The sequence below is a fragment of the Mirounga angustirostris genome, unplaced genomic scaffold, assembly GCF_029215605.1.
Source record: "Mirounga angustirostris isolate CCGP_5_RB_7025 unplaced genomic scaffold, mMirAng1.0.hap1 SCAF_9, whole genome shotgun sequence".
NCBI lineage: Eukaryota > Metazoa > Chordata > Mammalia > Carnivora > Phocidae > Mirounga > Mirounga angustirostris.
In genome coordinates this window covers 19,836,246-19,847,338 of record NW_026991717.1, presented here as the reverse complement: position 1 = coordinate 19,847,338, position 11,093 = coordinate 19,836,246, and the positions used below count along the sequence as shown (strand labels likewise).

Genomic DNA, 11,093 nt, shown 5'->3' with positions numbered 1-11,093 from the left:
AGATGGCCAACAGACACATGAAAAGATGCTCAACAACACTCATCATCAGAGAAATGCAAATCAAGACTACAATGAGAGGGTGTCTGGGTGGCTCAGTTGGTTAAGCGACTGCCTTCGGCTCAGGTCATGATCCTGGAGTCCCTGGATCGAGTCCTGCATTGGGCCCCCTGCTTGGCGGGGAGTCTGCTTCTCCCTCTGACCCTCCCCTCTCTCATGTGCTCTCTCTCTCTCATACAAATAAATAAAATATATATAAAAAAAACTACAATGAGATATCACCTCATACTTGTCAGAATGCCTAAAATAAAAAACACAAGAAACAAGTGTTGGCGAGGATGTGGAGAAATAGGCACCTTCTTGCAATGTTGGTGGGAATGTAAATTGGCGCAGCCACTGTGGAAAACAGAAGGGAGGTCCTCAAAATATTAAAAAAAGGACTAGCTACAATCCAGCAATTGCACTACTGAGTATTAACCCAAAGAATAAAAAAACATGAATTCAAAGTGATACATGCACCCCAGTGTTTATAGCAGCATTATTTACAATAGCCAAGATATGGAAGCAGCCCAAGTGTCCTTCGATAGATGAATGGATAAAGAAGATGTTATATATATTATAATGGAATATTATTCAGCCATAAGAAAGAATGAAGTCTTGGGACACCTGGGTGGCTCAGTCGGTTAAGTCCTGGGATTCAGTCCCGCATCGGGCTCCTTGCTCAGCGGGGAGCCTGCTTCTCCCTCTGCCTGTCACTCCCCCTGCTTGTGCTCTCTCTCTCTGACAAATAAATAAATAAAATCTTTTTTTTTTTTTTTTAAAGAATGAAGTCTTGCCATTTGCAATGATGTGGTTGGAGCTAGAGAGTATTATGCTAAGTGTAATAAGTCAGAGAAAGACAAATACCATATGATGTCACTCATATGTGAATTTAAGAAACAAATGAGCAAAGGAAAAATAAGAGAGAGAGAGAGACAAACCAAGAAACAGACTCTTAACTAGAGAACAAACTGATGGTTACCAGAGGGGAAGTCGGTGGGAAGGTGGGGAAAATAGGAGATGGGGATTCAAGAGTACACTTGTCATGATGGAAACAAATAAAATAATTTTTTAAAAGACCACTTCTAGTTTGTGATAATAAAGCATGTTGTCTTTGAGTCTTCTTTTCCATTTGCCAGACGGGAGGGCACATTTTCAGAGTGCCCTCTGAATTCAGGTGTGGGTCGGGGGGCCGTTCTTGGGGGGGGGCACAACAAAGGCAAACATTATGTGCAGACAACCACATCACCCATAGTTCATATGAGTGCAAACGTGTTAAAGGTGGCATTTGGAGGAGAATCTCAAAGACAAGGTTTGGACCTCAGACATCTGCTTCGAGAGCCAGCAGACAAGCCTCTCCAGTGTGAACTCCTCTGCAGCTGTGATCCCAGGCAGATGCAGGAGGTTAAAGATTCTCCCTTAGCATCGACTGCCACGTGCAATCAGTTTACACTGGCTGGTCGTTTTCATTGGTGGGGGAAATCGACCCATTTCCCACATGAAAGCAGAGATCCATGGCTCTCAAAACTCTCTGAGCAACAGAATCTCGCGGGGCTCTTGTTAAAACAACAGACACCAGTCACACTTGCAGTGTTTCTCATTCAGCTTCAAGATGCAAGGGGTGGGGGCACCTGGGTGACTCAGTCGTTGGGCGTCTTTCTTCGGCTTGGGTAATGATCCCAGGGTCCTGGGATCGAGCCCTGCGTCGGGCTCCCTGCTCGGCGGGAAGCCTGCTTCTCCCTCTCCCACTCCCCCTGCTTGTGTTCCCTCTCTCGCTGTGTCTCTCTCTGTCAAATAAATAAAATCTTAAAAAAAAAAAAAAAAAGATGCAAGGGGTCGATTCTAACTGGCCCTTTAGCTCAACTTCTCTCATTTTACAGTTTCACCAACTGGTTAGCCGCAAACCCAAGACCAGGGTATCACCTTGGAAAATTCTGGTAAAGGCGGGTCATTAGAAACAGGTTATTAGCAACCATAAAATAAAAAATCTGACCATTCTCTTTGAGTCCAGGATTATAGATAGACCTGCACTTAACAGGAATAGCTATACACCACAAGAGGGCGCCATTGTCACAACGTTCTGGTACTGCCCGATTCCCCTTGTGTTTAATACTGTGTTAGTCCAAGACAACTTTAGAAAGATTGATTCTTTCTTTTGTATGCTTAAAGGTACATACACAAAAAAGACATGATATGAGGCCCTAAGATTATGGAAGAACCAGGAATAAGTACAAGGAGGAACCAGGATGAAAAAAAAAAAGGTGGAGAAATAGATTCTGAAAGAAGTTTAGGCATTTTGATGGTTTGAGAAGGCTCTTAATGACTTTTCCATGCTGGTAGAACACTTATCATGTGTTAGGGAAACTACCTTCTAAAATTTTGATTAGATCTCTGAAATTTCCATTTTAACTGATTGCTAAGGGGTGGGAGACAAAACTTGGGGGATTCTTGCTTAGGATCTGAGGCCTTCTGGGCTGGGGTACTGGCGGATTGATTGGTGGCGGCACCCACGTGGCTAAACTCGTTTCATCTCTCTGGGTTCCAGTTCCCACTTCCATTAAACAAGAGCAGTTACACCAAATAAGGTGTCAGAGGGAACCCATGGTCTTTAGTCATCAATGCTCTGCTTGAACATCACCTTAGGGCTTCGACTGGTGGGAAATTGGTACCTTTTCTTGGAGGGTTCGATAGATAATACAATCACATAACAAAAAACCAAATGAATATTTAAGTCTCCACTGGGAAATCTCACTCACAGTTTTCCTTTCAACTACCAAGCCGCATACCTGGAGGGTTTTTGTTTTGTTGTTTTTTTAATTTTTAAAAAAGATTTATTTATTTTAGAGAGCAAGAGAGTGAGCACATGAGTGGGGGGGGGGGGGTACACAGAGGGAGAGAAACTCAAGCTGAATCCCCACCAATGCAGGGCTCGATCCCACGACCCAGAGAGCGTGACCTGAGCCAAAATCAAGATTTGGACGCTCAACCAACTGAGCCACCCAGGCGCCCCTCCAAACCTGGAGATTTTATTCTCTTATTTCTTGTGCCTCCTTCTGGTGTTTTGTTATGAAGACACTACCAACATTCGTATTCTGTCTGCTCTCTGTTCTGTCCGCCTTCCATCTCAGTGGGGAGGGAGCGCTTCCTTGCTCTGCTTTGCGTCTGCAGACTATTTCATTCTCTGCACTGTTGTTTATTTCTCCATTTCCCATGAAATGAAATGGACACTTGGGTCTCATCTTTTAGTGTCACAAACACTGTGGCAGAAAGTAACCATGTACGAACGTCATTTTGTACTGGTATGGCTGGAGGACAAATTCTCAGAAGTGGCATTGCTGGGTCAAAACTCAACGCACTTATAACTTGCAGTTTTGACCAAACTGCCCTCTAAGTGGGTTGTATGACTTTGTTCCCAGGCTGTTCAAAAGCCTCTTTCTCCAGACTCTCCAACAGAGTGCATCATCATACCATTTTTATTTTGAACTCCTGTAGAGACCTTAATACCAGGTCTGGATAATCATCGTTACAACTCATCAGATGGGTGATGGGAGTGTTTTTGACCCTGGCATGGGCATCCTGGCGCGATAACAGGGCGTGTGAAAGGCCAATGACCCGGGGTCATTTGAGCAGGTTGATGTTTTCCTATTTATTCTTGCTTTGCCCTTTACGTGTTTATGGATCTGAATTTCTGCTGCCTCAATTCAGAGCTTAAACCTTCTTCTGCAACTTGAATATTTTTTTCCCCAAGCAATTTTATGCTTCATTAGGCCATGAGTAAAACAGAGAGAGCCCGAGCTGCACGTGGATCTGGAGCATTTCCACAAGGCGCCCAGGCCTGACCACTGTATGTGGCCCTCAGGTGGCGATGCTGCTGACCAGGTGACCAGTGCTTGGGTTCTGATAGTGTGTGTGTGTGGGGGGGGCACTCCCTCCCTCCTGTGGAATGGAAGCTTTGTCTTTGTGCAAACTTTCCAGCTGTGGAAACTCGGTACCGCTCTAAAGATTAACGGCATTTCTTGGCAGTGGATGGGAAAGGCAAACTTGTCTGCTATTCAAGGATTAAGTCTTAGACTCAAGCAAATTGTCCCCGGCCTCTGCAGGGAGGTTATCTCCCAGAGAACATTCAGGCAGTTTCTCAATAGCGTCTGTGCTGGCGTCAGGCTATGTTTTCTAGTTGGTAAGATTACATCCCATCCGGCCAGCACCCAGAGCCATGCCGAATTTCTTCTGTCTCTCAAACACACACATAATGACTCAGTATCTGACGGAAAGAATGGACAAAGCTGATAAGCAGACCAAGGAAGCACGAAGAACATTCTAGCACAAACCGGTGTCGGATCCACTCCCGTCTGGAAGCCAGAACATAAGCCGTAGTCGCTTGCCCTTTCCTGCATCTGCCTGGAAATGCTGCAAACAGAAGGAAATATTGAGAGAAAGTAATTAGCTAATGAGGACCTTAAATGCCCGTTTAATAGTGCATTAATAATAAAGCAAAGTTTTATTGGGTTAATAGAGGTTAAGTGGCAATCTTAGTAAAATGGTCATTATAGATTTTCTTCTTTGCAGGCAATGAACAGAACCTTCTGAAAAGACGGATTATTACAACTCCCTCCGCTGCATTTGCTGTTTCTCAAAAGAGGTATTTCTAAAGGTTTTAAAAAATGATTACCGCTTTTTGCAGGGGCCCCCCGTCTGCGGCAGGAGTCCAGGGGCTGCGTCTTTAAAGAAGCCCTTACAGGGAACTCTGTCAGTTGCTCAAGGCTTGCTGCCAACAAACAATTGAGGTATTTACCAAGGGTTTCCAAGAAATTGCTGCAAATTATATGAAATGTTATACCTGTTACAGGCGTTCAATGTATTAGCAACAGAAAAAAATGTAATGCATGTGGGGACAGTGTTGCAATTTGTGAGAAAGTATTCAGGAACATAGGTGGAGATGAATTTTAATTACGTGTCATAGAGAATCACCCTGCATGAAAGCAGAAAGGAAGTTAGAGACAATGTGGCGTTTTTTGAACAAATTTCTAAATGTCAGTCTACAATCACTGAGAAGGGACTTTTAAAACGTGATCCGTGGAAAGACCCACTGGGACACCAGAACACTGAGACCCCGGTGGGGGGGTGCGTGCACAGCTTGTCCCGGTGGGACTTCCTCCTGTAGAAGGAAGGCTGGAACCCCCACTCTGTACCTACCCAGCACTGGTCCCCATCTCAGGTGGGGTGTGTGCCGTGAGAAGCCTTCATCCTTCAATAACTTTCTAGTTTGGGGTTTCCCTTACGTTTTTTCCGATTGTGGCTAACACCACTCCTTTTATTTTTCTTTTTAAAGATTTTATTTATTTATTTGAGAGAGAGAGAGAGAGAGAGAGCATCAGTGGGGGGAGGAGCAGAGGGAGAAGCAGACTCCCTGCTAAGCAGGGAGCCCTTCACAGGGCTCGATCCCAGGACCCTGAGATCATGACCTGAGTGGAAGGCAGATGTTAAATCGACTTAGCCAACACCACTCCTTTTTTAAAAGAGAAAAAATGGTCAATGAGTCCCTTAACTTAAGAGAGAGGGCTCCTAGTGCCGTGAAATTGAGAAATAATTCTTTCCTCAGTTTACTGAGGTGAAATGCCTATGAAATCTGATCAACCTGACTTCTCACCTTTAAAAATAAATTAGGGACACTGGGTGTTATATGCAAACAATGAATCATGGAACACTACATCAAAAACTGATGATGTAATGTATGGTGACTAACATAATAAAATAAAATTAATAAAAAATAAATAAAAAATAAATTAGGGAGAAGGAGACAGGGAGTGCGGAGCTGCCTGGTCTGGAGGCAGTTTTGAGGAGGGTGCATCGGGAGGCAGGAGTCTCAGATGCACGCCATCCTCTCTAGATCCTTGCTGGTGATGGCTGTGCGGGGGCCGATAGGGCTGATGTCTAGACAGGCAGGCCTCCATACTGGACTTACTAACCGTCTTTGGCCCTTTGGCCTCTGGCTGTCACTGAAGTCTTTGGTTCCAGGCATTGGCCTCCGGCTATGAAATCCCCACCTAGGACAGCTCTGCCTCCTGATTCAGGCCTCAGTAGGGGCCCTGGATGGGTGGGACACCTTTAGATCCCTCCCCAGGGGAACTGCCTCAGCTTGACCATTCAGTGGCTGCTTCCCGCTGTGTTACAGCGTCCCCTCCCTGTCCCCAGGCTGCATTTGGGAAATGGCCCCTGCCCCAGTATGGAGGCTCCTGCGGCCCCGGGGCTGACTTCTACAGGACCTCGGCTCTCCTCCCCCCCCACCATCCCCCGGACTGGCATTCCCCTGCTTTTCCTGGGAGACTTCACCTATGTCATATTCTCCTGGTCCAGATTGTTCTAAACCTTCAGGCTGAGGCTTTACGGGGAATAGGGAATCCTCTAAATCATGAACGAGACCCTCCCACTGAGTCTGCCGATGAGGCAGGTGAGGATATGGATCTAGGGACGCAGGGACAACTAGGAACCAAGGAATTGAGGAGGACAAAACATTTCACATTCTCACAACGTTAAGTCCCATTCACGTTTGTGTACTTTTCATCGGATTTCAGTTTAGAAGATGAAATATAGAGATGTTTAAAGCAGGTTAGAAAATATTGAACTCATTAGGTATGTCACCAAATTGAACATCTGTGTCTTGCCAGATTCGTGCTTTATGGAAATCATTGTGAATTATGGGGCTGTTGCTGAATTTGGGGCATCTGGTGACTACTTGGTATTTGTGGCTTATGGTCTTACTGAAAACCCCTTTGGATGGTTTTGAGTCTATAATTCATGGTTACATGTTCTGTATTTTTCCCAAGACTACTGCTGGAGTCCTGTGTTCCCTGCATAATGAGTATTTTATTTTTAGATGTGGATCACCTCTTAGGGAGGGAGTCTGTGGGGAAGGTGGGTAATGAACTATTTTTGACATAAATAATAAGTGCCAAAGAATGTGGTAATATTCAAAGAATAAAACAACAGTGACCGCCATTCAATTGCAGAGACCATATCTGTATCTCCCACAACTTGCCACTTTCAATTGTGTAATACTGCAAACCTTTGGTCATATTAACAACAAGGAAAGATCCAAAGGATTACCCCAAGCATGCTTACTTTCTGTTCCTAATTCCTGGGTTCATTTGGTGAAATGAAGGGAATCTGTCAGGCCCAGGAAAACACTCTGCTCTCCAGGAGTTTCATTAGAAAACCCCAACATATTGGCGACTAAGTAACAAGACTAATATTTACTCTATACAAACATGTGTTGTATGGACACTTTCTCAGCTTTTGCAGCTTTAGCTGAGTGTTTTTTTTTTTTTTTTTTTAAAGAGGAAATGTATAACTCCATCCTAGAGAATCCGTCATTCAAAACCTGTCTTTAGAAATCCACGGCACTTTTATGGATGAGCTATGTAAAAATACTGACAAAGATTCAGGTAGCTTAGGGGTACTAACTGACTATCTGCCCACAAAGAATGTAAATAAAAGTAGTGTTTACCATGCACAGTATTAACATCACCTACCATTTCTCCAACATCCATTAAATGCTAGCACTGTTAGGAGCTTGGACATTAAATACGGCTTTTTTTTTTTTTTTACTTAGAAACTAGGGGCAGGGAACAAGGTAAGTGAATTCACGGTTCACTCTGCAAGCATGCACGTCTCAAACGGCTCCTGAACTGTTTATTCTATATGCGCTCGCTCCTGCCCACATAACGGCGGGAACAAAGGTACAGTGTGAATCGGGAAGACGCGGAGAGGAAGACGGTCAGGTCAGCCTGGCTGGAGGGCAGGGCGTGGGGAGTGGGGTTTATCTGAGGACAGTTTCAGCAGAGGGAACGAGCGCTTCGCGCAGAGTTCGGGGACCAAGAAGCCCCTTCTTCAAAAATCCCTCTTCAGGTTCACGTTAGCAGCGCATCTTGCAGCACGGGGCCGCCTGGCGGGCACGGTCCCCGGGAAGGGACAGTGCGGGGCCGGTGCTGGGCGCCGCCGCCAGGAGTCGGAGCGCGGACCCACGGGGGCGTGGTCGCCGGGCGGATAACGGGCTGCAGGGCGCCGCGGTTCGGGCCCCCGCCGGCGCCCAGCCCAGCCCCACGCCCCCTCCGCCCCGGCAGCCCAGCCGCAAACCGCGCGGGCGGGGCGGGGCGGGCGCCGCGCGCGCCGGGAGGCTTTTTTTTTTTTTTTTTTTGTCAAACTTTGGCCACGTGAACCGCCCCCCATTCACTTTTGCGCCAATCCGGCGGCGCGGACGGATCCCGAGAGGGGCCAGGCTCCGCCGCCGGGGCCCCTTCATAACGCGCCGTGCGTGACGTGAGGGGCTCCTGTTGCAATGGCGAGCTAAGCCGGAGGATGTGCAGCTGCAGCGGCGGCGCCAGCCACGAAGAGGACGGGGGCGGGCGCAGCGCGAGCGGAGCCGAGCCAGCCGAGAGACGCGCGCAGGGCGGGACGGGGGTGCGGACTCCGCCGCTGCCACAGCCGTCGCCGTCGCGCTGGCCCCGCGTCCCCGCGCGCCAGCGGGAAGAGCCGCCGCCGCCTCGCGCTCGAGCCGCCGCCGGCGCGCGCCGGGCATGGTCCGCTCTTAAAGGCGCAGGCCGCGGCGGTGGGGGTGGGCGTGCGGAACAAAGCGGCGGCGTGGGGCCTACGGGCGGCTCGGGGGCCGCGATGGGCGCGGCGGGCCCGCGGCGGCCGTGGCGCTGCCCGGGCCGGGCCTCGCGGCGCTAGGGCGGGCTGGCCTCCGCGGGCGGGGGCGGCGGGCTGAGGGCGCGCGGAGCCTGCGGCGGCGGCGGCGGCGGCGGCCCGGCGGGCGGAGCGGCACGGGCATGGCCGCGCGCGGCCGGCGCGCCTGGCTCAGCGTGCTGCTCGGGCTCGTGCTGGGCTTCGTGCTGGCCTCGCGGCTCGTCCTGCCCCGCGCCTCGGAGCTGAAGCGAGCGGGCCCGCGGCGCCGCGCCAGCCCCGAGGGCTGCCGGCCAGGGCAGGCGGCGGCGGCGGCTTCCCAGGCCGGCGGGGCGCGCGGCGATGCGCGCGGGGCGCACCTCTGGCCCCACGGCCCGGCCTCGGATGGCGGCCCGCGCGACAGGAACTTTCTCTTCGTGGGAGTCATGACCGCCCAGAAATACCTGCAGACCCGCGCCGTGGCCGCTTACAGGTGAGTCCCTGCTGCCTGGACGCCGACTCCTGTATCCAGCATCCCGGCGGGCGGCCCTGCCGGTACTCCCTTGGCTTGAGTCTTTGCCTGCTTTCCAGACCCGAAGCTCCCGGGGTTCCTGTGGGATCGGGGTGCCCCTTGGGCTATGGATGTCAGACATTGGAAGCAGAGGTCAGAGGCGGGGTGGTGAATGCGACGCCCAAGAGAATGGGCTTTGGGGTCAGGTGGACCAGGTTGGCTCCCGTGGGTGTGGTCCTCAGCCTGACTTTGTGTAAGGCACTTTAGCTTTCTATGTCCAAGCCTTCTTCTTTGTTAAGTGGATCTGACTGAACATATCTCCCTCATAAGGTTGTTGGGAAAACTCTTAGCACACGGTATCTGTGACAGTGGTGGCACGGATGGTTACCGTTTGATTCTCTGAACTAGGCACCTTTGCTCTTGCAGAGCAAGAGCCAAGGTAAATTAATCTGGTCAGAGCCCTTCCAGAGTATACTTGCAGATACCACTGGTAGAAGCACTCTTGTAAATGAAAGGGGATGCCCCCTACACGCTCGACCCCACCAGTCTGTTGAGTTAATGGAAAGAGAACCTTGGGAAAAGTAGTTCTTGGCCCATGGTAGGTTGGGGGTTAACTAGCTCAGCTTAGGGATGTGTGTGTGTTATCCAGTATCTGGGTCCTGGTTGGCCATATGAGTCATAAAAGTGGCTGGAATCATGTTCAGGATTAACAGAGGGATTAACTAAAACAACCTTTAGACGGGCGATCATTTTGGAATAGCAGATTTGTATTGGAGTGAATTTGAGGTAGAAGGGTGTGAATCCAATAAAGGGATGGAACCTTGTACGTGTGAAGTACAGAAATGCTTACTGTATGGACAAGATTTGGGATTCATCCAGCCACAGAACAAACCAATGCAGGGAGGTCCTCTGAGAAGGAATTTGCAGAGCAGTCAGTGCTGAGCAAGGCCAAGCTGGTTGCTGTTGGTTCTTAATTTATAACCAGTACCTTTGAAACTTCGGCTTTTAAATTTAGTCCTGGTGTAAATGTCCAGGCATTAAATATGAAGGGAAAAACTTCTATGGATCTTTATTCCTCTAAGGGAGGAAGTACAGGCTTGAAAAAGAAGACGAAAGAGCAATAAAGAATGTCAGCACTCTCAGTGCATCGACTCCCCATTCCTACATGTTTCTGTGAGGAACTTATTTAAGTCCAGAGTCCAGGTTCTGCCAGGAAGGAACCTGAAAACCTTAGAATGTAGCCACTTACTATAAATTTAGACTGTGTTAGTGATTGAGGGATCCCCAGCTGAAGATTTACTCCCAGATCTCCCATGATTTACCTGGAATTTTATGCAGATTGTTCTTTTGTGCCAAGAGAAATGGCTCCATCTGAAATTGGGGATGAGCTGTATAAATTGTTTACAGAATGGTTTTGAAAGTAAGTCCACCTGACTGCCACTGGGTGACAAGCCCTGTGAAATCACAACTTTGGAGACAATTTTCAAAGTAGTTTGGACAAATACTAGATTGCCCACCAAACATATATTTTCTTGGGTTCAGAATGCGTATACACAAACCAGTAGGGGTCCTGGTACACCAGCAATACTCAGAAAATGTAATGCAAACTGGACCTACTCTTTTACACTTGGAGATGATCTTTTCCCTAAGCCCATGCTTGACACTCTTACTTTTGGTCTCCTTTTCCAAATCTCCTGCTTCATCTTTTTTGGGTGTAGGATTTTTATCTCATTGTTTATTTTCTTTTAGACACTTAATGGAAAGTAGATACACAGTTTGTCCTCTGGCCCCAGTTCTTTCTTCTTTGTGACAACTCTGTCTTTCTGATAAAGGGAAAAACCCTTATGTGGAAACAGTGTATCCTATCCAGGCATTCTGTCAGCTTTCC

The 11,093-nt window shown here is 48.6% G+C and overlaps 1 protein-coding gene across 2 annotated transcripts in view; it reads left to right on the top strand.

Annotated features, from left to right (window-relative positions):
• Positions 1 to 8,821: 8,821 nt before the first annotated feature.
• The window catches only part of CHSY1 (chondroitin sulfate synthase 1), a 70,022-nt gene continuing 67,750 nt past the window's right edge, over positions 8,822 to 11,093 (top strand). Inside the window, exon 1 of one of the 2 annotated variants that reach the window (XM_064570000.1) lies at positions 8,822 to 9,187. In XM_064570000.1, coding sequence (XP_064426070.1) covers positions 8,862 to 9,187 — 326 coding nt within the window. In that variant the 5' untranslated portion in view covers positions 8,822 to 8,861. The remainder of the gene's footprint in view (positions 9,188 to 11,093) is intronic. The other variant, XM_045899526.3, reaches the window with a different exon arrangement.